The sequence below is a fragment of the Lipophrys pholis genome, assembly GCF_963383615.2.
Source record: "Lipophrys pholis genome assembly, chromosome: 19".
Classification (NCBI taxonomy): Eukaryota; Metazoa; Chordata; class Actinopteri; order Blenniiformes; family Blenniidae; genus Lipophrys; species Lipophrys pholis.
The window spans coordinates 9,899,509-9,926,800 of record NC_137647.1 but is presented as its reverse complement, the minus strand read 5'-3'; the positions used below and the strand labels follow the sequence as shown (position 1 = coordinate 9,926,800).

The window sequence follows — 27,292 nt, the reverse complement described above, 5'->3', positions numbered from 1 at the left end:
CAAAACACGAGGGGTGTTGCTCTGAGAGCTGGAGAGAGATAGCCATGGGGACAGAAGGGGAGAGGGGAGAGAGGGAGAGTTTGGAGAGGAGCCGGGGACTGCCCATGGTGGATGGGCGGAGCAGTAAGCATGCGCTGAGCTGGCAGACTCTGGGCTGGTCCTGACGGGCTGGCTGGCTGGCTGGGCTCCGGGCGGCTTGTCTGTGCGATTCAGACGGTCGTGGGGGAGACTACCACTACCACAGCAAACACTCAGCGTCTCTCCTCGGAGTGCTCGGAGGGCGCGGACGCAGAAAGAGACGCGGGGACAGACGGGAAGCGCGCAAGCCCCGCACGCACCTCGGCATCTGGGGGAAAGAAAAAAAAAAAAAAAGAAAAAACGCACCGAAGAGGAAAGAGACGATCCTCCCACCCTCCCTCCACCCAACCCGACACCCCGCAGGCAACCCGCCCTGTCCACCCTACCCACCACTTCGTGCCATCCCTCTGGTCCGAGCTGCCCTCCCACTCCCCCCTTCCTGGAGAACCACGACCACCCGGAGGAAACCTCCACTTGACCAGCGTTGCCATTAAGCGATGCGCTTTGAATTTAAGAAGAAATCACCTTTGCGCTCCTGAAGCCGGGGGTCTTGACGGATTTTTGGGTGTTTACACTTTTTGTTCTGACCGGTGTCCAGTGGCCTGATAACATGCAAAAGAATCCCCCCCACGACCTCAGACAGAGCTGTCATCCCTTAGATATTTAAACCAAACAGCTGCCACGAACGCTGCGTTTTGAGCGTATTAGTTTGATTCCCCCCCACCGATGCTTAGAAATAAACCTGACAATGGTCTGGACGGCCTCTCCAGACACATAGTAATATTTTCTCAAGACGTGTCAGCTGTGTGTTTAGTTGCTATCGAGGGAGAAGAAGAAGAAGAAGAAGAAACGACGGATTGACGAGCGGCAGCGGACGCTGTTGGAGCCACGGGACTTTGCGCGTGAAGTTTGCGCCGGGGAGACGGGGACAGAGCCGGAGACATCCGCGGCGTTTTCCGCTGTAAGGTAAGCGAGGGAGCGACCCTGTCTCTGCCTGTCAGTTCAGTTTATTGTCCGCTTGGCGTGCGCGCGCGCGCGCGTGTGTGTGTGTGTGTCCGTCCATGCTTGTATGTGTGCGCCCCCGCGATGTGGAAAAAGCCGCACGGGTTCAAACAGGGCAGTGACCTATTTTACAGACACTCTCTCTCCAGCGGTGTAATGAAATCCTGCAGCTCGGACAGCCCGCACTGTCCGCGGCTTCCACCGGCGTGTGTGTGTGTGTGTGTGTGTGTGTGTGTGTGTGTGTGTGTGTGTGTGTGTGTGTGTGTGTGCGCACAAATGGTGGCGGCCTGTCTCAACCATGCAACCTCCCTGAAACCAGCAGCCCACTCCTCACTCATCAGGCACAGATCCTGCCCTATTTAATTACACACCTATATACATAGAAATACAGACAGAACATCAGCCATCTCAGCCAGCTGTTGTGCAAGATCTTGAAGTCTGTGATGTTTGCCACAACATCTGATAAAGAGTTCAACGTCTGCAGACTGTTGACAGTCATGTAAACCAGTGATGTTTTGGTACATTACAAAAAACAAGGTTAATGAACATCAACCTCGAAATCTGTTGACTGAACAAGTTGTATTTTATTGTGTCCTCTCCATTAGGATAATTCACATCATCCAGCAGTTGCATGCTGTATTTCTTAGTCAGAAATTTTTTATAATATTTGCTCGCAGCTATGTTTTTGATCACAACAGTAAATATGTGACTGCAGATGACTGCAAGCAATTTTCAATGCTCCATAACCTCAGTTTAGATGGGGTTTTTTATAACATAGAATGAAACGGGAGAAGTCTCTTGTCTTTTCATTCTATCATATTTGTTTAATCCGTCTCTAAATTAGTTGAGGCCAAGCATGTAGTCCAGGGGGCAAGGATGAGCGCAGGCGGAGAGGCCTAGATAAAGCGCTATTTTCCTCCAATTAAGCAATTCCACTGTCCCTGAGCCTAATTGTGTGCACACTGGAACTGGGGTTTGGGATGGACCTTCTCCCCATTGGCTGCCTCCCATGGGCCCATTGTTACAGAAGATGCCAGGGGAGAGCAAAGCCGTGCCAAGGCAGACCTAACAAGGCCTGTGCTGGAGGGAAAGAAGGCCCGATCATTAAAAAGCATTAGGCTACAATGCAAATCGAGGCACACTTAGGGGCTCTGGACACATTTTGAATGGAAGTAAAATTACTATATTTCCAGGGTGACTGGGCAGTGCTTTATGAACAATATTACATGTGGATGCCTGAGAGAAAATGTCCCACAGATAACATGTGAGACCGGAGGCGTTCTGGCCATAGGCCCACTGGCCTTTTCTCAAAGTATGCGCAGAAGAGGAGCAGTGAAAGAGGCCACGCAGGCTTCCTCTGAAGAGAGAACTTTGACTCCCTCCCTCTATCAGGCCCCTGCTATTTAATCCATAAACCGTCTCTGAACCCTGCACACAGGTGCTCCTCACATCCACGCACTGCTTGCTGCATTGTTTATCCAATCAGCTGATGATCAGTTCAGCCTCAGGTCAAGCGTAACATAAATCTGAGAGAAAGACCAGGGCCAGACAGAGAGGCATCTAACGCCATCAGTCCTGGTTATCCAGGCGACGCCTCTCTCGCGCAGCACTTAGTCACTGCAGAGAAAAAAGCCCTCATCTCCACCACAAAGCCAGATGTCCGTCGTGTTCCAGCTGTGCTTCTCTGACATCCGTGGTCACAAAGACGATACGAGATGTTTGTGTGTCTGTAGAATTTTCTTTCACTGTATATTTTCTGGTCCTGACTACATGCATGGCCGTATGTCGCTGCTTGGACAGTTTCTGACAGCAACAGCTTGGGCAGAGTTTTGGATGGAGTTTGACACCAACTGTCATAATGTAGTTGGTCCACCAGTGACTATATTCCGAAAGGATCACCACGATGCCAGCCTTTGCAATCCAATCATGGGTGTGGATCCCCCCCCCCCCCCCCCCCCCCCAAGTTTTCCGTGCGCCTTGAGATTGTGCCTCACTGTGTGACATCATTCAGCGGAGGACCAAAACTGCGAGAGAAAGGCAGCTGTTTTATGGTGGAAAAGGTGGACCCTAATGGCATATTCCTGCGTCAGAGAGCAACCACGAGGCGGGCTGTGGAGGGATGCTGGGAACCCACTTGCACTTTAAACTGACCTAATAAAAATACACGACATCTGATAAGAGGATGGATATTTTGTTACTGAGTCTCACCGTGTGGCTACTGCCACCACAAATGATTTGTCCCCTGAAATCTTAAGGCGACAACAAAAAGTTGTTTTTCCAGAGCCACAATGTTTGTCACATGAAAAAGAAAAAAAACTCTGAGGAGGACCAATATTACTACCAGTAAGTGGGTGTGATGTAAGCTGCACTGGTAGAGCTGGTCTGAGTGTTTGAATTAATATCACAGCGGGGATCCATGGCTGGCAGGGATTACGGTCACACTGAAAGGCAACTCAGCAGCAGGGGAGGGAGGATTACATTGGTCAGTGAATGAGGCAGCATGCAGTGAAAACAAGGCACCTGATGCACACTTGTATTTATCTTCACGCTGACAAGAGTCACTTTATTTTTTTTAATGTTGGAATTGCTTGGTTTTAATGTCAAAAATGTAATGTTTTTTGCTACCCATGGCAGCCCGCATTACCCTTTGTTGCGTTTGAATATGTAGACAGTTGATTTGAACAGCTTTGCGATTGATGTAATAAGGTGGTTACAGATGAAATACAGCCACTGTTAAAGTATGACATATCAGACGAAAGGCATGGTGTTGCTGGAGAGAGAGACTGGGCAACATTGGGCAAACCTAGCGCGAAGTGACAGTCTTCATGTTTGTTTGAAAGAAAAAGATGCATATCATTTGCTAAATACATTTGTATAGTACAGCTCCAACGAATAGTTATGCCATATCATATTGAACTTGTCCAGATTGTCCCATACATTCACCCATAGACAGCTGGGATCATCCTCGGTGCCCCTGACCCCATGTTTGTTAAAGCGGAATAAATGAAAGATGGATTACTAACTGATGTTTCTGTTCGTCGCAGATAAAAGCTATAATACAAGTCACCAGCTAATATGACTCAACAAGAATATCAGGCAAAGCAGACCAGATTAGAGAGTTGAACTTAAGTTAAACTTGAGAACCACTGTAAATTAGTCTCAGCTTTCATAACATCAACAGTCCAAAACTTTCCACTTTTCCACAAACTCCCCGATCACTAATCGTTGCCATGTGCCTGCGGAGTGACACAGTCGTACTCTGGAGCGGCGCAGTGTGATGTGTCATTGTGTGGCGATGGCAACACTCCTGGACAGATGCATTAAGAATAGACAAGAGCGGATACGGCGCTTGACTCACGCTGGCTTACAAAGTGAAGGAGACCATTGCACAGTGTGTTGCACCCTGGTTGGCCGGGGCTCGCACACTGCATTTTTCTTCAGTTAAACTGTAACCACTAATCACCTCGCAGCCTCTCTGTTTCCTCCTGGAGCAGACCATTCCCAGGTCTCCAGGGTGGGTTTAAGTGTACCCCTGAGAATATATGGTCTGCTCCTTTTTTTTTTTTTTTTTTTTTAAATCACCTGTGTGGGACATCCCACATGAGTGCTGAGCTTTTACTGTCTGCAAGGATCCTTCATGGTGGAGTTCAGGGGTCACTTCATTTGCTGTAAGCCTGCAGGCCTGCATTTCCAAAATAAACACAGACAAACTCTGTGCTTCACTCCAACTACTCCACCCTACCTCTTCTTATTCTCCTCAATGCGCCTTGTGCACTCCACACTCAGTGTTTCTATGATGAGAAAATTTCTGCTTGCAAAGACCTGCAGACAAAATGCAGACCAAGTCTAGGGCAGTCGATGAGTAAGATTTGAAGTAGGAGAGTTTGGAGATGGGAGAATAATAGCAGTGAAAAGGAACTGACACAAATGATAGAGGAAATAGAACCTATTTTTACTGTTTCCTGTAAGTTTCCAGTGCCGTACTTAATATTTAACCTATAGATGGAAGTCAAAGCAGATCTAATTCAGGGAGCTGTGGGCGACGTACAGTAACATGCTCTCAGCAATGCAGTTCAAATGACGACACGGCTGGTTTGTATTGTTATTTACTTGCTTGGTCGACACCCTGGATTCTCCACTTTGCCCTCAGCAGCACTTCCAGCAGTTCAGTGTGACTGAAGTATGCATGTGCGTGTTTGTAGTTCAAAATGAAAAGAAAGGGAGGAGCTGGGTACGAGGGGCCATGTCTGTAAGTAGCACACCGAGAAAGAGGAGCGTAAAAGAACTGATCTGATAGTGTTTAGGAAAAGGGGATGAAGGAGAGACGTGTTGAGCATTTCTGAAATTCAAATAAGGTTCTCAAGTCTGGGCCTGGGCCTGGCTCTCTCTCTGTCTGGGCATATCCAGTCCTGTCAGCGAGCTTCCAGACTTTGCCCCCTTCACCCCCTCCTCCTACCACCCCCTTCCTCCCTCCCTCCCTCCCTCCCTCCCTCCCTCCTTCTTCCCTCTATCCTCAGTTCCCTAGGACTCCATCTCCTCCTCATTTTTTTTTTTTAAAACTCTGCTTCTGTTCCCTCTTTTCCTTCGTCCCTCCCTCGCATTTTCGTCCACCACTTTCCATGAGCCCCCAGCTTCATGAGTGACACGTACATTATATAAGTGGCTCTCCATCGTATACGTGCAGTAAAACAGAGAGGGGAGAGGGGAAAAAAAAAAAGTTTGGCCTGAAACTGTTTACCTTCTCTGTGGCGATGTTGCCAGCACTAATTTAATTCATATGTACCATGCACATTTTTTTCTTACAAGGGAGCCGTTTGTAATTTTGAAATGTTTTCACTTGTAGGTTTCATTTAGTTTAATGAAGAGTCATTCTGACCTACAATGCTTTGATGAAACAGAGTCACCATTTGACTTTGGTTGCTAAAAGTAAATTTAGGGGTTATATTGAATATTTATAGCGCTCCATTTGGGCTGCGTGTTTGCTCAGGTCTCAATAAATGTGTCCGTCAGTCATGATGGGCTTAGCTGGTCTTTATCTGAATCTAAATGTCAGTATTGATTAAGGACACGAGTGTACAGAAGCACGAGCATCACCTTGACCTTCAGCACTAATTGAGATTCTCTATGACTCTCATTCTTTCCAAGACTGCAGATATCCTGTATGATTGCCTTGTCCACAGGACATCTATTAACTGTTTGGCATATCTGGCCAAATGGGAAGAGGAATCGGCTCCAGATCTTTGTGACTCTTGTTCTGACAGATCGTACGAACTGAATGTGTCAACAAATTCAAATCAAGAGTTTCGAGCTGCTCCATTTTACAGCATTATGCTCAACTCTGTCTGTCGCCATCTCACTCGCCCTCCATCTGTCCCTTTGCATCTGTCTCTGCTCTCTTTTTCTGTTTCTCTCTCTTGGATGGAGCCGCAAAAGATGAAAGCTGCAGGGTGGAGCCTGTCACTTAGTTAAGCATAGAAATACTGGGGGGGGAAATGGAGAGGAGATGAAGACAAAGGGAGGAAAAAAGAAGAGGGTATTGAAAAGACTGTCATATTGACCTTGTGTTATTGCCATCCGAGGTAGGAGGGGTGGAGGGCTGCTCAGAGAAAGCAGGAGCTCCATGTGAGGGAGGAGACGACAGGGCTGCCATTAGGTTGGCACAGCCTCCTGAAGAAAAGAGAACACTCGCCTGGTGTGTAGACGTATGAGAGATCACATGAGAGGATTGCTGGAATGGAGGTATAGCAGACAGTATGTGTGTGTCGGGGGGTGGGGGGGCACACCCAGATTTAAAGAAGCAGGAGCTCCATGCCAGTCCTTCTGCGGTGCACCCCCCCTGTAACACTCACGCAAACACACACATCACGTCACATAGTCCACTAATTGCTCTCTGCTGTTTCGTATTTCTCCCTCTTCCTGTTTTGTTCTCTTTTCAATATGCTTTGGTTTGGAAAGCACAACCTCTGCCCCGGTCCTCGTCTTTGTACGTAAACACTCGTGCGCTCATATAGACTCACATTTTAGCAAACAACCACAAATGGAGACACTCCCTGTTCGGGAGTACATCTCTCTCCGTCTCCCTGTTCACCACAGGTGTCATCAACCCTTTCAACAGACAGACAGTAGCCATAAATAGTAGCCATAAATTCAGAGGTGGAAAAGTTAGAAAGTTGCGACACCTCCGACATAAACTTCAGCAACACTGCTGAGCAATAAAGAGAGCCCCCACCACCCCACGCCTCGGCCCCGGGGGGTCGTGTTGCATAAAGCTGTTGTTGAGCTCATATTACCCCGGCTTTTGAATAAGAAGACCTGCTTCCCAGGGATTTCACTGCACACCCTCGACTTATTGAGTTGCAAGCGAATGGAAGTGGTGGGGGTCAGTGTGTAGCTGTGAAAAGGGTTTGTTTCTCATGCGTGTGGTGCCATAATATCCCTGTCCAGGAAATGACTATGAGACAGACGCACCCCTCCCAAAGTTGGAGCGGTACCACAGTACTCTGAACTGGCCTGAACACCACAACACTCAGCCAGCGTACTACTGCACACTGCCGTGTATGTGTCTTTCAACAAAAAAGCACCGTGGCTCCCTTTGCTCTCACACGGCTGCTTGAAGTTGTTGTTGGAGGCAGACCACATTGGTCCGGCAAGGGTTGTTGAAATGAACCTTGCGTGAAATCTATTCAAATCGTGTCCTTACTCTTATCTTTGAGAGGGTGAAGACAATGATAAAGACATTCATGAACCTAAATTGATGCTGATTCATCAGCAGGGAAACAGAAATCTCCTTTTGGGTTTAATTGGATATGCTAAATACACTTCGTAAGAAGGAGCCTGCAGTGGTGGTGGTTAATTATTGACGTACTTTAACGTGTCCATCGTCAAACTTTGTTCAAACACACCTGCTCCCTTTGTTTTGAGCTGAAGTCATTTCTCTTGAGGTGTAATCCTGACCTGAGGTTTAGGGAGTGGCTGCCAGCAGAGGCTTTTTGTGTCTGTACGTGCGTGCATGTGTAAATGCATGAGTGTGTGTGTGTGCCCCAAAGAAACCTGGTATTTTAAAGATTCAGGCAGGTGCCAGTGCTTCACATTCCTAACCTGACCTTGTGCTCATTTCTGCTGCCTTTAGGGGAGGTCTGCCTCTGCAAAAATGGTAAAGCTGAACGTGTGTGGGGTTTCTTTTTGTGTGTGTGCGTGTAAACGGGCATGCACATCTGCACAAAACTTTTTCAAAGCTTAGAAAGTTTTAAAGCCCTTTAAAAGTGCTGTAATCTCACTTTCTTTGCCGGTTTAAGTGCATCTTGTTTGATAAGATCACGCTTTGCATGCATCCCTTGCATGCCACTACATATCCACTGTATGCGGTCTGTGCCAACATGTTATCTGAGCCGCCCAACAGGAGAAATGTGTAGAAAAAGGATGTTTTTCTTTGTAAAACCTTCATAGCGAAAAGTAAAATGCCACTTTGACAAATATCCATTGATTTTATACTGCAGTTCTGCCTGTGAGAATAATGCCGTGAGTCAGCGAGAATGACAGCATTTAGTGTGGGAGTAGCAAAGAACCGTCACTTCCGAAATACAGATCCTATCCAGGAGTCCCAGCAAAACACACACAGCTGGTTAGTGGGCTGATGAGAGGACGAGAGCTCAGAATCTGCACTGTTCGCTCAGCCAGATTCAAAAAACGATTCAGAAGTTCCTCCAGTGCACTTAAGGAAAGTTATGATACACTGCCCAATCTATAACCCCCCCCCGCAGACCTCACCACATACACCCAAAACAACAACATGTTTACCCAAAGTTTAGTCATGAATAACTGTAAAACTGGGCTGTTAACTTTTATCACGGTACTTTTTAGTCTATCGCCCACCGCTCGCTCTCACAGCCTCCCAGACTGTTTTCCTCTCTCTCTCTCTCTCTCTCTCTCTCTCTCTGGCTTCATTCCTTCTTTTCTTTCTTTCTTTCGCCTCCCCACCTCCCTTCTTTCCTCTCCTGTTGCTTTCCTGCTGAGCCTGGTGTGGCGACGCCCCTGCTTGACTGGTGAGCCAACTCCAGACCCTGTGATTGCGCGCAGGAGTTGAAGGATTGCATCACTGCCTGTTGGGAGAGGCCACAGGAATGGACTGAAGAGGAGGTGGGGGGGTGGTGGGGTGGAGGGGGTCTGTGAGGGATAGGGAAAGGAAGAGAGAAACAGTGATGACAGACAATTAGGATAATGTCCAAAAATGAATCAGACTGTTTTGTGTTTATATGGCGGTACGAGGCAAAGAAAATGAGGGATGAAGAAGTGAGCATTTGAGGAAATACACTTAATAGGTCGCTGGATGTAAAGACACCCAGGAGAGTAATTGCGAGGTCAAGGTGAGCCAAGGTGGAGATGTCAATCACATTTCTTGAGTGAAAAAACAATCCTCTCTTCTGCTCTCGGGTGGTGGTCGGCCCCATGCTGCATTCATTGGTTCCTGCTGCCCTTTGCTGCGCTGCAAAACTGCTCTGTTGTGAAATGCCCCACGTTATTGTAAGATTACTCACCACTCTTCAAAGGCTTCGGTGCCGGCGTGTGAAGTGCCTCTAGCGTTAGTGTCGGATAGGTTCACTGCTTAATCAGTCAACACACGATTGGAGTCATCTTCCCTCGGTCGGGTTGTGGGGGATTAGCTGTTTACCATGAATTGCTGTCCTGATAGTAGATGGATTAAAACTGTTTTAGTTGATTTGAAACATATGCAGTTCATGTGACTCTGAGAAGGAGTAGATGGGAGAAAAACAAACCAGTGACTCGAAACACATGTTGCTGCACGTGGGCTTTCAATCACATACTGTTCATGTCATATAGCAGCTACTCGGCAGTCTAATAAATTGACTTATGGCTGAGGGGAAGTTTCCTACCCTCATGCCAATTTGTAGTCTCTCTCCTCTGCTATACCTTCCTCTTCTCTTTTGTCAAGAAAGAGCAAATCCTCCATTGATATTTTCACTCAGAAGCACACTCGGTTTACTTAAAAAATGAATTCCTGGATGTTCTTCACCTCTCCCCTCCCCACCACGCTAAGAGTGGACTAAGGTCACCGTGCCATGTCATAATCTCTGGTTTAGCAGGCCATGAGGCTTATGGACACAATGTGAAGTCTCAGTCAACCGGCTTTTTATGGATCATTCAAGGTTTAATCTGACATTATGGCAGACTGTGCAGAAGTGCTCCGTTGTCAGAGCCGTCTCGACACTGTAAAGATACAGTCTGCTGGACTTTCCCCCAAATGTCTAGTTCAGCCTCGCTTGTTATTGAAAGCAGTTTTTTTTTTTAATCTTGGAAAATGTCTTCGGAGCATGCGCTGATACATTGTGGGAAAACTAAAATCATTTCTTAGAGATTCACGAACACTCAAAATATCCAAAAAGCAAAGTATGACAAATGTATTTTTACTTGATATGAAATCAAAACTGTTCTTATGGAGACTTATTAACACTTAAATCCTCATTCACTCTGGGTGTAATAGTTGAAAGCATTTCCAAAAATGTTATGATTGTTGTAAGTGTTGTACTTATACGCCTCATAATTTGCAACGGAGCATAAAACCACAAGCGAAGGTAACATTCATACTGCAAGAGTTTTACTGTTCGTTCCAAAGTTGTGCATCGTAACAACATATTGTTATCCGACCACAGACGGGTTTTCCTTTGAGCGCCTCTTCTTCTTTCGTCTTGCAGCAGTTGCCGTTTGACAACAAACCAAAACGGCGACCCGCCCTCCTCGTTCTGTGCCTCCCTCCCTCCTGGCACCTTCCCTCCCTGCCTGCCTGCCTTCTGCCTGGAATTCCTCAGTGTCTGAAAGCCCTGGCTGGAGGCCATCAGTAGCTCGCTGAGAAGCTTCCTGTTGCACTCTCTCCCTCCTTTCCTCCATCGATCCTCCACTTTTTTCCTTGATTTCCTCCCGTTGCATGTTCTTTTCTCGTCTGCTGCCTGTTTCGTACCTCTCTGCAACTCTGTCTCTTCTCTATGAGCCGTATTTCCGTGGTGTTTTCTTGTTTCTCCGTGTGCTGCAGCATGTTATTGCACGCGTCGCTCGGTCTCTGCAATCCAGCTGTGACTTCAGAAACCTATTTTCATACATGTGGCTCGATGCATGCTGCTATTACATAATCCTATGAAAGAGCCCGTGTGACTCTTTGCAGCAGGGTCACAGAGGGCTGGTGCAGCTTTAAGTTGGAAAAATGAAAAAAAAAAATTGAGATCATGCAACTTCTTAAAAATGTAGATGTTATTTGACTCTTAACAATTACTGTGAATACAGGAAGTCATTTTGTGAACTATTTGCAGTGCAGTGGTAGGTGAGGGAAAACTATAGTGTGAGAGGAGGAGCGTAAACAAGAAGGGGCATGTGACAGAAAAAGAAAAGTAAAAAAGAACAGAATAATGGAATAAGGAGAAAGAGAGGCCCAGAGGAGAAGGACGAGTGGAAACTGAGGTTTACTGTTTGAGGAGGCGGCTAACTGAGAAGGACAGAAGCAGGAAAAAATCTGTAAGTTGTGTGTACGTGTGTGTACGTGTTGAGTGATCCATCAGTGGGTAGAACCCGGGCTGAGGCTCGGGTGTGTGTCTGTGTCAGCAGAGGTGGGGTCGATTCACTCGTGGTTAATACCTCAAGAAACGTCAGCGATGACACAAGTAGAAGAGAAGAAAAGCACCATTCTGGGTCTGTTTTCTCATGTCCAACTTTCCAAACGCTTGAAAAATTGGGCATTACCCCGATCAACCTTAGCCTTGGTTTCATTAACAACATGCAGTTTTGGAGAATATAAGATGAAATTGATTAGACTCGTTAAAACTGCCTTGACGCTGCAAATACCCACTGAGCATAGTGTGTATGAACATGCTGGGAAACTTGCCGCCATAGTTTCTCTCTTCCTGGTCCGGGTTGCAGATGCTGAGTCCATCTGTGAGGGGTCGGAGGTCACGCCGCACCCACACCTCACTGAGTGGCCTTTGACCCTGTCCTTCACACCTGTTGGATGGAAAACCCAGCAGGTCTCGCCACAATTGACTCTGCGTCTGTGGATTTTTAAGCATCACAGAATTACAAAACCTGATGGAAACATACTGTATTTATGAAAGCACGTGTGTGGGATTTAGTTCAATGGAACAGGCTTTGTTGTAAAGTTGATTTTCATCTCGCTTTTCAAAGCTTTTTTGCGAAATACTGATGCTGTAACTTGACATTCAAGGTACTTCAAGGTACCAGTTTGAATAGTAGGAAATCCTTGTTCCTGCACCTTTTTAGTTTATGGGATATTAACTGGACAATTACTGACTATAAATGACTCACAAACATGGCAATCTTTTTTAATGAGTAGCCCTTTGACTTGCTCTCAGGGTTTATAATCTTGATATGCACTGAGCACATAAATGATTGGAAAACAAATACAATGTCAACGCAACAATTTAATAGTATTCTGAGTGTACTTTTTTTAATTTAACTATTTATAATCTCCAAATTTTTTAATATTCCAACCAAAAAAAGCTTGAAATCTTTCTGTTTATGTGTATTAAATTTAAAATACATCGACGTTTCACGGTTGGAATAAAATCAGGAAAAAAAAGATGCTACCATTGTATTGTGACTGTTTTTTTTAGCTTAACCTGTATTAAGACCACAAACAAATGCTCGCTGGTTGATTGAATTTATTTGATAGCTGTTGAGAGCTTTCTTACGTAACTATATATGGACAATGACAAAAAAAAGAACACTGATACTCTTGAGTCCTCTGAACTCTCAGCCTGTCATTGTACCAACTGCTCATCACCAGGTAATTCACACACAAGTGAGCAAAGACGCCAAACGATTTCCTGGATTTAACATACGTATGAGTATATGTACAAAATCATCAACAATGAAAACAAGAATTATAAAAGTCTACAAACTGACTTTTTTTGTGAGACCATAACAAATATTAACCATGAGATGTTTTGAGAGTGATTCCATCTCAACTCATCTGATATGAAACCTGCAGCAGTTGGTTGATGACTTGCCATCTGCACTCAATAATGTTGAAGTATTCACCAAGATAAAAGGTTACCATGTAGGATCAAAGCATGGCCTGCAGCGGTTGTTACCTTCTGCCTGTAATATAATGTTTTATCACAGCTCATCAACTGTCCAGTGTTTTAAAACACCACGTTAAACAACACTCCTCTGAATCACGGCCATTAATGCCATCAGCTGTTCGCCGCTATCGTTCCCACCATGCTCCTTTTCTCTGGCTCTGTTGGCTGTTTTCTCTCGTACTGTGTGTGTTTGTGTGTGTGTGTGTGTGTGTGTGTGTGTGTGTGTGTGTGTGTGTGTGTGTGTGTGTGTGTGTGTGTGTGTGTGTGTGTGTGTGTGTGTGCACGGAGAGAAAGAGAGCGAGCGAGCCCTGGGGAGAGATGGCTTACCTCCTACAGACCACCTCCCAGGGTCACAGCAGGAGGGAGATTAAGTTACAGCCAACCTCAGAGGGGGCAGCACGCACACATGCACGCACGCACACACACACACACACACACACACACACACACACACACATTCTCTCGTTCCCGAAAGGCTTACAGAAAACAAAATATTGCACAATACGATTTTACATCCTGTAACATAATCATCTTACACCGCGCGGCGATTACATTCTCTGATGCTTTTTATTGGCTCTGCTTTCTGCCCAACCGGACTGAGAGCAGGAACACAATCCTCCTCATCGCCTCAGATCTGATCAGGCCAAAGATCAGTCGGTTGGAGAAGGGTCAGCGCTGATCTTTGTAAGCCCAGCCTCAGGGCACAGAGGTGTTGAAACATATACCCTATGTTTGACCCTGTTCCCCCCATGTGCTACCTCACCCTTTCACTAACCAGCCCACCTTTCTCACCCTGGAATACACGTCCGGTTTTTAATTATTTTTTTTTATTTCAAAGGGACTCTGGAAAGGGTAATGCAGTGAACTAGGTGACAAAGATTGCTAAAGAGGACACACAACAAGCTTCTCTTTGAGGATTCTTCCTCTCTCACTTCCTCCTCACCCTCATATATCCTCGCTGTGGCCCCCTTGGTCATCGTTCCTCTCCGCTCTCTCTCCCGTTCAGCTGCTGTAGTCAGTGTTTACTCTGCCGGAGAGAGGGAGAGTGGAGAGGGCCCAGAGAGGGACAATGCTGCCTTTCAGAGACACTGTCGACCCCACGGCCGAGCAAGGAAGTCTGCATGGGGGCCAGCCAACACCCCTTCCCCAAACTTCACAGCCACCCGCCACGAAGCTTTATGCACACACTCACATATCACACAGACTTGCGCACACACACACAGCTCCGGACGCTTTGCCCCTCTCTACGGTTCTCCCTGTAAGCGGGCCCTTCTCTCTGTTTCATGTTTCCCACAAGGCCTCCAGTCGGTGACTGTGGTTCTGTGGAGGATACCGTCAAGATCCTGTAACTTCAGTCCAAGATCCACACACACACACACACACACACACACACACACACACACCGTGAGTCACTTCTCAGCCAGCCTCTGCTCCACTCCAGCAGCAGTGATGAATTCACTAGGAGCTGTCGTGATCCACTTCGCTGAATTTTGGGGCGACCTGATGAGCGAGTGGTTAGTTAAACCAGCCTGAACAATCGCTGGCTCGTCTCCCATACGGGTGCACATCTCCTACATGTGTCGGTGCACGTGATTCCCCGACTATCGCTCTCTGTTTTTTTTTTTGTTTCACTTCGTATGTCACCTAAAACAAAAGACTTGAACTCCCCTGAGATCGGATTATGAAGCTTTGGTTGTTTTAGGTTTATAGTTTCATTCTGGTTTTTTGTAGGGTTTCACAGAATTTCCCAAAAATATTTGTCATGCTGGCTGCTTCACAACAGGTATAAATATAAAAAAGAATTTAATACAAATGTAATGTCTGTGATGGTATTGATTTAAAATCCAGCTTGTCCTTAAACCAGCTGAAACTTTGAAAATTTTAGTTTTTTTGTTTTGTTTTACTTTTTAACAATAGAAAGGGCAATAGAGAAATCCCCCCAAAAATGAACTAAATAAACTAAATATAGATGTGTACATCTGTGAAGGCATTTCTATAACAAGGCAGAAAGCCTGAGGTGAAGTGCATGGGATCAAGATCTTAGCGGTGAAGTTAAACCTCAGTGAAGTTCAGAGTAATGTGGATACTTTGTACAGAATATAGTGAAAGCTGTTGACACATAAACATAAACTACCTTCTATTGTAACGGAGTGGTCTGTGTGTGTGGAGGGTTTCAATTCAAACACATCTAACCAATCAAATTGACCGACAGCATCGAGAAAATAAAAGGACTTTGGAAGTGAAAAAAAGACTAATAGAAATCTTTAAAATCTTTTGCATAGTATTACAGGTCTTACTTGTTGAGCCATCCTCTATTGTTGAACTGAGGAAATGGTAGATTGTAGTCTCAACGCGTATATGGAAAACATTTGCTGATTTGTTATTGTAAGCTGTTATTCTTTAAGGTGGAGCTGTCCTAAATCGCCTATTGTTTTGTTGTCTTTGACATTCATTTAAAGCAGACTGAGGATCTTACTGAGGCTTTTTCTTATATTCATTGTCCAGTAAAGAGAGAAAGAAAGTAAAATGGCATTATCCTTGTTTCAGTTTTCACCATTCAGACATAGCAAAACACAAAAAAAGATCTCTTCTTGTGCCCCACCTCCTAGAATACATAGGAATCACTTAAACCCCTGCAGTCAATACTCAGACCATAAGGATGTAAATATACGTATTCAATATCTTCCTCCCAGGTTGAACAGTTAAAACAATAATCGGTAATCAAATATTGGATAATTGTCAAATAAATTAAACAACTCTTCAGTTAAAATATGTTGATGTTAGAAATCCCTCGCTCAATCCAGGAAATGACTAAACACACATAAACACAATTCCTTACACATACAGTACCTGCTGCCAATATTGGGCCAATATATCATAATCATTATGTCTTCTTTAGACTCTGGGAAGAGAAAACTCCTGCAGAGAGAACACATAAACTCCATACAGACATTACTCCAACAGAATTATCTTGCTGTGATGTGACATTGAACTCTTCATTACTCTGAAATTTGAGGGAGGACGAGATGTAATACCGAAATAAAAGCTGCAGGGATGGATGCTGTATTGCATTATACTGCTGATTTGAACTGGCACTTCTCCAGCGCACAGCATCGTAAACGATAAAAACAATGCACTTCATTATATCTTTGGAAGGGCGCTTTAATGGCTGGATGTTGTTTGGAGTAGAAAGTGGATAGCTCTCGGAGCGTCCTAAATAAATTGGCTGTACAGCCCATTATGGAGGTATACATATGGGACGGTTTGCACTAGGAGCAGGAGAGTGTTTGAGTTTGGAGACCAGACACTGAAGAGTCTTCCAGGCAGACAGAGTTGAAGTGATATGACACGCTCCACTGATCTATCCCTCTTGAGTTGTGTGCTTCCATGTGTTAGTCTTACTGTGTTTTATAGTGTGGATTATGAGGCTGATTGAGGTCCAGGGGACCTTTTGTCCCTGCAGGGGATGACAGCAGGATTTGCAGAAAGGTTAAGGTAACTCATGGTCCGGGTAAGGGCTTTTACTCATTCAAAGTGAACGACAGGTAATTTGACACTACTTTGGCCAAACAATAAGGCCCAAATTCTTGGCAGTTTATGTGGAAGGAGTTACAGTAAGTTAGTCACACGGCTCCAGCACAGAGAAAAGGCAGAAACGGAGATGCAATATTCGCCACATCTGTGAAAGAAGCTTACATCCACCCTGACGCATCTAAACAGGTTTGTTCACGCAGATAATGAAGACATCGCCAAAGTCATCTCTATTGTAAGCTTGAAGGGATTTATTCTAAGGAGGCATTTTGACGTGCGTTATATTCTAAAAGTGATGAGAGCTCATTCTGCCTCTTATTGCTGTAATATGCAACCTCACCATGAATGAACAACCGTGGGTTCCCTTCAGTTCACAGTACTCAGGAGTACCAAGCTGATAGTGTGATGTCTTTCTAAGCAGGATATCTCCAGAGACCTGTGGGTTATGTGCTCGTCAGTGGTCTATAATCAGATTCAGAAAAACACAGATTTGTCTTCAGATGTTTTTTCTATGTGCATGTGAGGAACACGAGTGCCTGTGTGTGCATCACTTCGAGATCTCGCCGATACCGCCATAATGCTGCTCTGTGTACATCTTTTTTACAGTATGTACCCTCTGAATTGTATCAGTACGCGTTTACATTATCATCCCCTTATCTATGGCTGATTAAGTCTCAACACCCCGTCCCTCTCTTTCTGCGTCTGTGTGTGTGTGTGTTTGTGTGTGTGTGTGTGTGTGTGTGTGTGTGTGTGTGTGTGTGTGTGTGTGTGTGTGCGTGTGTGTGTGTGTGTGTGTGTGTGTGTGTGTGTGTGTGTTTGTGTGTGTGTGTGTGTGTGTGTGTGTGTGTGTGTGTGTGTGTGTGTGTGTGTGTGTGTGTGTGCTGGTGGCCGTCCCTTGATGGGATGGCAAACCTGGTGACCTCCCTGCTCCATGCCTCCCAGACACAAGGGCTTCTCATGTGGCCCCTGGCCAGTAACTCTCAAAGCCCACCATTCACCACCAACCGTGGCTTCTATGAGTGCGAGGATGTGTGTGAAAGAGAGGGACGACGAATGAATTTGTTGGAATTACAGTTTGAATAACTGCATGTGTTCGTGTGTGTGCGCGCATGTATGTGTGGATGGGAATGTGTTCCCCGTTGTGCGGGCCAACATTTGTTTTAGACAGTCACACTATGAGGACAGACTTTCTTGTGGAGATGAAACCAAGTCTTTCATATAGAAAAATGTTTCAAAGTTTTAATAAAAGTAGAAATAGGCTCAGATGAATAGTTATGGTAGAAGTTAAAGTAAATCTACAGTAAGTCAATGCAATTTCGCTGAACAGTGATATGTACAAGTGTATATATGTGTAATCTGCTTCTTTGGTGCTTGTAGAGACGCCCACCTGATCACACACTTGCCTTAAGGCAATCAAATGTATCCCACAGTTGAGATTTGACTTTTCACCAATTAATGGATGTAACTGTAGAGTATGTGCATGTGCACATGCATGTACACATTTGTGCTTGTATGCTTCTACGTAATGTGTGTATGCGTGCTATGTGGACACTTGGAACAGAAATGTAGGACGCGCTGCAACTGTGGAGTTGTGTGCGTGTGTGCCTGGGGTGTAGGAGCAGTGAACCCTACCGCACTGTGTTCAATGGCCAGCTCGACTTTAATCCTGCAGGACGGCACCAGCACTGCCAGATCGGGAACAAAGAACAACCTCACACTAACCGAAGAGGGATTGATGCTGAAGCGAAATACCTTATTTTTAGTTCTTCGGTTTGATGTTATTGTTTCAACTTCAGTAAGTCATAAATCATCTTATTCTTTTCCTAATGGGAGTTCATGTAGGGGTCTCGTGGCTGAGGAAGACCACTAGTAGAACTGAAAATGACAGCTAGATGGAGCGTTCTGCCCTCAGGCTGGGTCCAGAGGTCAGTGTGTTTAGAGGAGGGAGGAGGTGGACGGAGTGGGTTCAGCTGGACTTGAAGGCCTGTGAGGGTTGCCTGTGGGTCTCAAAGGTCGGTGGTGTCTAAAGGTGCACACAGTGGAGGTTGGGAATGAGCGGGGGGGTGGGGGGAGGCGGTAATGTGACAGGGTGCAAGGGCTTGTGGCGGGCCAACCGGTGGGGTGAATCAGGGCCAGCGTTGGGGGCGACCATCTGGATTGGATCGTAGACATTCCTTAGGAAGAGAGTGCGAGTAAAGGTCAGAATGGAAAAAGAGAAGGGGGTCACTGAGCTCTCTGTGCGTGTGCGTGTGCGTGTGTGTGTGTGTGTGCGCGCACACATGCGTGTGTGTGTTTATTTTTCTTTGGCTTACTCAGTGTTTCAGTTTATGATTGTGGCCAGTTTGCCATTGTTGGAGAGTATTTCTTACCCAGCGGGATTGTGGAATGCGCCATACTTTCAACAACATTCACATTGTAAATACCGCAGGTGTAGAAAAATCTGTCTTTTGCCATCTGTCACTGTAATATTGTGTGAAATAACATTTAATTGTAGTGATATGGACACCCAGTGTGGCTTCATTAAGTTTGGTTAACTCTGTGACTCTGTGACCGTTTCTGCAGTTAGGAGGTCGGCGAGTTGCGGCCATGCTGTCCTTGGACGAGCCCCTGGACCTGAAGCTCCCTCGGCGAGCCAATGGAAAGGACAGAGGGACGCGCTCTCCTGCCCTCTCCCCGCTGCACCCCAAACGTGCTCGCCAGCTCCATATGGCCGATGACGGGACAGCAGTGATAGAGCCAGCCTCACCAGCATCTCCACGCACAGGTACGCAACGGCAAGACCAAGCTGACACGGCCACATGTGTTAAAGGACGCACTCCAATTCAACTGAAATATGGATTTGATTATTTATTAAAGTACAAAAACCAACTTTAGAAATAAACCCAGTTTATAATAGTAATAATGATCTATTGAAGGGGACACTTCCTTCAGGCTTCTTCTGAAAAGGAAGAATCAGTGTTATCTGATTCCATTTCAAATACTACGTTTCTCCCGGTTTGATCAAGTTCGGAAGTCTTCTCCCTTGTGTTGGGTTAGTAACTTTTGTGCTCAATGTAACTTTAATACACTTTATCATTCGTCTGAGAAATCAGTTTTAAACTTAATATTTTAAATGGAACCAACAGTCTGCTACTGGATTTGTAATAGTATGTGGTTCAAAGGTAACTCATGTTTTTACTGGCGGTTGTAGCTCTGTTGGTTGCGGGTACAACTGGAATGTCGCAGGTTTGATATCCTGTCCATATGTGGAAGTGTCCTTGAGCAAGTCATTGGACCCCAAATTGCTCCCAATAGATGGATTGTGCACCTCGCATGGCAGCCGCCTCCATTGGTGAATGTGTGAATGTGAAGCGCTTTGGTGGCTGCTCAAACTAACAAGTGAAATCCATTTACTTTAACATTACGTCTTAGAGAGAACTTAGTTTTCTTTTTTTATACGATAGTATTTTTTGACAACAATAAGTTGCTTATAATTTATCGCAATTTAAGCAATGTCTCAGCAGCTGTACCTGAGTACAAATTAAAAGAAGGGATGTCGGTATACAATGAGGTGACAGTTCATGTTGCAGTTGTCTAAATATGTCTGATGGAAACAAATTGACTCTCAAACAGGCAGATTTCAACTCGTAATGTCCCCCATGTGTGCTTTTTAAAGACAGAGGTCTCCGGTGTCTCTCCCGCAAATCTCTCTGGAGTGACAGGTTGCTGCAACAGGTGTTTGTTTTCAGGTGTGCAGGTGGTCCCCCACGATCGAACAGACACTCCCACCCCTCCTGCGGTGGACCTCAGCATGTCTCCTTCCTCTCGCAACACGCCCAGTTCTCCGGAAATGACCAACGGCCACTACGTCCCCTCAGGGGTGAGCACAACCACGTACCAGCCGCCACGCACCTCCAAGCTCTTCTCACTTTCACCATCTTCACCACAACACTGTCTTTCCAATTCCTACATCAGGCAGAAAATGACTCGGCCTGCTGGGGTCAGCAATTCAGGAACAACATGGTGTTGTGACACACTGGCATAAGGGACTCAGGCTGTTCGAGGGGTTGGAGGCCTCCCTGTGTGTGTGTGTGTGTGCTTGTGGCTCTTATCAAACACCTCTTGTGTCCCAAACAAATAGCCCAGCCTGTGTAACTTGCACTCAGTGGCCCTGCTGGCATGACGTGTGTGTGTGTCTGTGCTTGTCTGTATGTGTGTGTGCATGTGTAACTGGATTTAAGGCAAACTACAGCCATGCAGACCTCACGCCGTCTAATTCAATTCCCTCGCAATTGAATTGAGACATGCTGGCTGGGGCCATTCAGCCACACTGCTTCCCACTAAGTCCTGCGCAGCCCCCCCTTGAGCCCACCGCCACATACACACTTCACTTTTCCCCCGTGGACCTTCAGGACACAATGGCTTATTCTGACGTTCGTCTGTCTCACGTTTAAAACTATGGTTGCACACACACATTCCTCCTCTCCCCATCACAGACAATTGGTCTCACTTTATGAAATTTGTCACACGTACATATCTGAGATGGCTGAAAATAAAGATCGCCACGGGATCACAATCGATTTGCACCGTTCCTTCGTTCTCTGGTTCCTAGGACTACTTTGATATATGCCTTGCTTATTCTGTACTCAACATGTTTTCAAGTCTCCTCTTTGTTTTCTGCTCGAGCTGCGTTGCACGGTGTGTGTGTGTGTGTGTGTGTGTGTGTGTGTGTGTGTGTGTGTGTGTGTGTGTGTGTGTGTGTGTGTGTGTGTGGGTGAGCCAGTGCATTAGCTCTTTAAGACCCAGCTGAGGTTCAGTGAATCTCACAGCTTTCATGCTGAGCTCGGGGATGTAGCGCACAGTGGGTAACTACTAGAGGAAATACAGAGTTGGTTTTTCAAAGGAAGAGATAAGAATCAGCGTGTTAGTGGAGTTTCATGCTCTCTGTCGGTCGGACCATCAGCTTGTCATCCACATTTTCATCGCATGCATCTTTCTTTCTTTCACGGCCAGCAATTTTCACAGTTGCTGTTCTTCTTTTCTTTTTTTTTTTTTCTTCCTCCCCCTTTTTTTATTTTATTTATCAGAATTCTCACATCTCGCAGGCCTTTCAGTTCTTTGTGCCAATCGGAGCTGGTACAGGTCTTCACCTGCCGTCCTCCATGTTCATTGGCCAGACGAGTGACAGGAGAGCCTCTCCAGACCTCTCGGCGGACGAACAACTGGCCTGCCACTGGAAAAAGGTAAGGTCCAGAGAACCATTTCATTTTGGAGTTAAACCTTGGTCTGGATCAGGAGGGCTTCCTCATCTTTGATGTGCTTCTCCCTCCCTCAGTGCCATCTGCTTTTCGATTCGCTGCAAGACCTGGTGGACCACGTCAATGACTTCCATGTAAAACCTGAAAAGGATTCTGGGTACTGCTGCCACTGGGAGGGCTGTGCTCGCAAAGGGAGGGGATTTAATGCCAGGTACCAAAATCATTTCCTGGGATAGAAAGGGAGAATTCTAGATGGATTTTTTTTGTTCATGATGTTTTTGTTTTTTTTTGTCACTGCAGGTACAAAATGCTAATCCACATTCGCACTCACACTAATGAGAAACCTCATCGCTGTCCCACCTGCAACAAGAGCTTCTCACGCCTGGAGAACCTCAAGATCCACAATCGCTCTCACACAGGTCTGTCGCCTGCGAGTGTTTGATGAAAAAATAAATATAAAAAGCATTTTAGTAGATGGGGGAAGATTTTGTGAAACGGAGCACTAAAGATTTTAACATCTTCTGCAGGTGAAAAGCCGTACATTTGTCCTTACGAGGGATGCAACAAGCGCTACTCCAACTCCAGCGACCGCTTCAAGCACACGCGCACTCATTATGTAGACAAACCCTACTACTGCAAGATGGTGGGCTGCTTGAAGCGCTACACAGACCCCAGCTCCCTCCGCAAGCACATCAAAGCCCACGGCCACTTTGTTGCTCAGGAGCAGGGCTCCTCAGGGGGGGTGGGCTCACTGCTGAAGGGAAGTCGGAGCGGAGGGCTTGCTGGCGGTGGAGTGAAAGATTCAGAGCTCCCCTACGTGAGTGGAGCCCACATCATCATTCCTGGGGCGGCGGCCGCTCTCCTGGGGGGTCACGCTCTGCAGGGACTCGGTGGTGGCCTGCCCCTGTCCCCCCTCAGCCCTCGGCCCCTAGACCTCAGCACGCTGGGTTGCCCCAACTCCCCTCCAGGAAGCCTGGGAGGCGCGTCCATCTTGTCCTTCAGCGGCTCCCCGCTGGGTTTGGCCAAGTCCCCCCTGCTGTCCTCGGCGTTCCCTTCCTCGACGCTGGGCCTGCCGATGGTGTCCATGCTGGGGGCTGCGTCGGAGCGCCGGTCCCACAGCCACCAGACGAAGAAAAGCCGCGGAGAGGAGGCGGAGAACGAGGTGGCTGGGGGGGTTCTGAACCTCTCCACAGGAGGGTCTCATGATCCCCTATCCTGGGTGGTCATCCCCCCAGGCACTGTGGTGCTCAAGCCAGCTGTGGTCAACTGATAGACACACACACACACACACACACACACACACACACACACACACACACACACACACACACACTCACACACACACACACACACACACACACACACACACACACACACACACACACACACACACACACACACACACACACACACAAAATAATACAAACACACATTCCAGAAGAGCTCAGGGGGTTGGGATGGGAGGGTCTTAGTGGTCAAAGGTGATCGGGATTGGCTTGCACAATCATATCCACGCAATGCGTTTTGAAGAGTCGTTGGAAAAAAAGAGAAGACAATAGAGATACTAATAAAACCTACAATCAGAGAAGAGAACATTTTGCCTCGCAACAATCAAGCAAACAACGCGAGCCTCATGTTTAGGTTGGGAAACTAAAACAGGGGTCTAAACGCTCCGTTCAGGAACATGTCTGGCTGTGTACTTCTGTCAGGCCCGACAATGGGCTGCTCGCTCTTCTCTTATTTTGTACTTCGTTCGTTCCTGTTTGCTGGTCCTGCGGACGAGGACCAGCAAGTCAACCGTCTTAGTGCTCTCGTGTTCGTACAAAAGTCCTGAATCACCCATCAAGTATTTATATGAACTGTACTTTGACAGTGTGCCTCCGGCTTCGCAGTGAGATACATACACCATGAATGACGCACCCACCGTGCACGCCACAGGAAATCGTTCATATTATCATAAAGTTGTGACCTATTTTTCACAGGTTGCTGTGATTAATATGATTCAGACAAGCTTGCCAGACCAAAGCAAGTGAACTCAAAACGGTCTTGTATTTGTACAGTTAAACACAACACTTCATAGTGTCAGCTGGTGAGAGTACTGAAACCTCAAAACTGCTGCTAACCCCCCCCCCCCCCCCCCCCCCCCCCGTTACATGGGAAAGATCATTTTTGACAATCTGTCCCCGGTTTTTGGGGAGGGCGACCAACAACTGACCAGCCTAGTCCACCAGAATGTGTGCCAGGTGTGCAGACTAGGGGCTTTCAGGGCACAGAGCGAGCTGAGGGCACAGACGATTGGTGTTCCATCACCTGGCAATGACCAATCATCACTTCCTCTACTTCACAAGTGAAATTTACTGCACTGGTACATCTGACTCCCCCCTCTGGCAGGACATGATACGTAACACCCCACTTACCGTTTACAGGACCAGCACTGTTTTGGCTCCTGGATTGTCCAGCTTATTTCCAGTAATTGAATCAACACGGCCAGTCTGCGTATGAAAGAGCCACTGTGGCGATAGACAGTGCTGTCTTGTATATATATCTTTTTTTTTTTTAAAGTTACCAAACACAAAACCAGCTGTGAAAAACAGGTGGTCATCCAGTTTGACTTGGTTCCTGTCAGTCGATCTTTTGTTCCAAGTTTAACAAAAATAAATACCTGGAGTGGGGCAAGTGGGATGTTCGCATTGTGTGCCCCAGAGGGAGAAGCGATGCACTCGATGCCACATACAGCTGGACTGACTACAAAGCCACACTATTACAAACTGCCTCATTTTCCTCTGTCCAAAGGGGGCAAAACAAATAAAATAGAGACGAGAAAAAAAAAAAAAAAAAAAAAAAAGAAATTCATGAAAGTTCTGGGAAACTTCTCACGGTTCGATTAAGCAGTCAACATGCACTTAACACAACTATGTTCCTTAAATGTTTTATGAAATGTCACAGCCGGTAACGCGGTTCGTTATGACATAGTTTGCTCTTATTCCATTTTCCTCGCTGAGTAATGGTGCGCGCGTGTGACAGTGACTGTGTCCGCCGGCGAGCGGTCGAGGAGCGAGAGAGGATCGTCACAACACAAGGAACATTCCCTCAAGAGACTGACTCAAACTACTCTCCTCTCTCTCTCCACTCCTCCCGTCTGCTTTTGTTGGGTGTCGAATTTATTTTTGTTTTTCCTCCATCGCCTCGTCCCCGAGGTGAAACGTTCAGTTGTTGCTGTTTTGTGTCATTGTTTTTTTTGTGCTGTTGTTCAGACGAGACATTGTTTTCTGATGTTGAAGTTGCTTCTTGTGTTGCTGCTCTGCACTCAGCTTTCTGCTGTCGAGGATGAGTCGTCGGATGGGACGGAGGAAAGGAAAAGAGGGATGGAGATTTGCGCAGTGGTTCCAAACTGACCTTGAAGAGTGCGCACTTTTACCAACTGAAATTTGGCTCCTTCGGTTCTGGACATGTGGCCAGTCTATCACAGGGGGGGGGGGGGGGGGGGGGGAACCCAGAGACAATCACACATTCACATTCTCACCCATTGTATTGTCACCAATATTAACCTCCAATTTTAACCTTGCTCAAAAAGTCCCTTATGTATTCCTCATTAGCCAAATATCCTTAGCGACTGTAGTGACACAAGACAATACTTCATAAGTTTGCTGCTCATTCTGTCCTTTCTTCCAGGCGGAGACTTTTTTTAGTTGAACCACTGTCACGTAAATGAGTTGGTTTTGTAATTCCGTCATAAATTGGGAAAAGTATCTACCATAAGTACTATTGGGCGGTTCTGAATACTACCTTTCTGCTATAAAAATCAGTAAGAGTTCAGCCATTGATTAACCGGTCACTTCAACATTGCAGGTTTTTTTGACCCACAAAAGTAGATCGATATTGAATGAGGCCAGTCCAGGACTGCCAAACAAAAACAAAATGAAACAACGTGATAAGAAAATGTTAAGATTTTTTTGGGACAAGTCAAAAGCACAGATGGCTCTCCTTTTAAGGCGTCACAAGCCAACACGTTTGGAACCACTGCTATAGAAGGGAGGCATGTTTCTATGTGGCTCTCCGATGGAGTCATTGACATGACGGTTACACGACAATCACGCCAGGTTTTTACAACTCGGAGAAGGTACGGGCTTCAGCGTCACAGCGTACGAACTATCTTTAATATTCAAAGCACTGAGAGGGTGAGCAAAAAAAAAAGAAAAAAGAAGAGGAATCGACTGGATAAAAAAAATGAATGGGCAGGGGACAGGGAGGAGATGAGAGGTGAGGCTGTGTGCCAGTGGAGGAAAAGAGGCTGAGGATTGCTGCGTTGTGCAGCCGCCCTCCATCTGGCCGCCTCCCCGCCAATCGGCCCTCGCAGCTCTGAAGTCGGTGGCTGTGCTGTGCCCAGTGTGGCAGCCGCTCACAAGCATACCAGCCTGCAGAAAACTAGGCCACTGAACTCTGTCTGCCCTCTGGATTTTTCTTTCTTTCTTTTTTTTTTTTTTTTAGATTAAACCCAAAAGGCTCAGCTCCCCCATGGCAAAGCTTTTTTAGCAGAAGTGGGCAGTCTAACAAGCCATATTCACTGTAAACAATCCCACATTTTACCCCTCCCCGTCTGAGGCGGCGCTGTCAGGCTGCCCGCAGCACCGCAAGGACTCGCAGCAGAGATGAAGATCCTACCTTTGTTTCTGCCTCAGTAATTATGAGTCTTTATTATCTCAGACAAGACCCTCCTCCTCTTCATCATCGTCCCCCTGCGTGCACACACGCACACGCACACGCACAAGCACACGCACACACACACACACACACACACACACACACACACACACCCACACACACACACACACACACCAGCCCTGTCTCTGGGTTCAGGTTGGGTACTGAAACGAATCCCTCGCTGTGAGTGGACAATCCCGCAATGTGATGTCATCAGAAACAGGTGTTAAGTAGGCTAGACACGGTTTCCATGGCAACAGCGAAACCCATAGATGTGGCGGCTCTCGTCTTCTTTCTCCTTCCCTCCCTCCCATCCCGAATGTCTGTCTCTCCTCTGCTGGTCGAAGCCAGGGACAGAGACTCGGTGTGGCGGCAGAAATCTGAGCAACACGACGCGGATCCTCGCAGGATCCACATGGTTTTCAATATTAAATAAGCTGTTATGATCCATTAACCCTTTGAGCTCAGCCTGTAATAAACTGCACTTTTTCTTCCCCGTCATAGCATGTGGAGATATGGGGACGCCGTCTCATCACTTCTCAGTGTAGAGCATTATTTGTTTTGTTGTTTTGGGAACCAGGAGTAATTGTAAAAAAAAAAAAAAACAACAAAAAAATACATCCTCAGTCGCTAAAATGT

At 46.3% G+C, this 27,292-nt stretch overlaps 1 protein-coding gene across 2 annotated transcripts; it reads left to right on the top strand.

Moving 5' to 3' along the window:
• The first annotated feature begins 170 nt into the window (after positions 1-170).
• Positions 171-23,392, top strand: glis2b (GLIS family zinc finger 2b). Of its 2 annotated transcripts, none has more exons than XM_080487831.1 (7): positions 171-1,044; positions 19,278-19,479; positions 20,444-20,574; positions 21,800-21,937; positions 22,030-22,163; positions 22,253-22,371; positions 22,480-23,392. In XM_080487831.1, the coding sequence occupies exons 2-7, from the start codon at positions 19,302-19,304 to the stop codon at positions 23,220-23,222; spliced, it is 1,443 nt and encodes a 480-aa protein (XP_080343957.1). In that variant the 5' UTR covers positions 171-1,044; positions 19,278-19,301; the 3' UTR covers positions 23,223-23,392. The 2 variants fall into 2 exon arrangements, with proteins under 2 accessions (XP_080343957.1, XP_080343956.1); XM_080487830.1 differs by having other exon boundaries at positions 21,782-21,937.
• Positions 23,393-27,292: the final 3,900 nt, after the last annotated feature.

Bases quoted from the DNA above. Each gene is read 5' to 3' on its own strand.
- glis2b (XM_080487830.1), top strand. From the start codon at position 19,302: ATGCTGTCCTTGGACGAGCCCCTGGACCTGAAGCTCCCTCGGCGAGCC. The intron at 20,575-21,781 runs GTGAGCACAACC...TTTATTTATCAG, and splicing joins GCCACTACGTCCCCTCAGGG to AATTCTCACATCTCGCAGGC. The intron at 21,938-22,029 runs GTAAGGTCCAGA...TCCCTCCCTCAG, and splicing joins TGGCCTGCCACTGGAAAAAG to TGCCATCTGCTTTTCGATTC.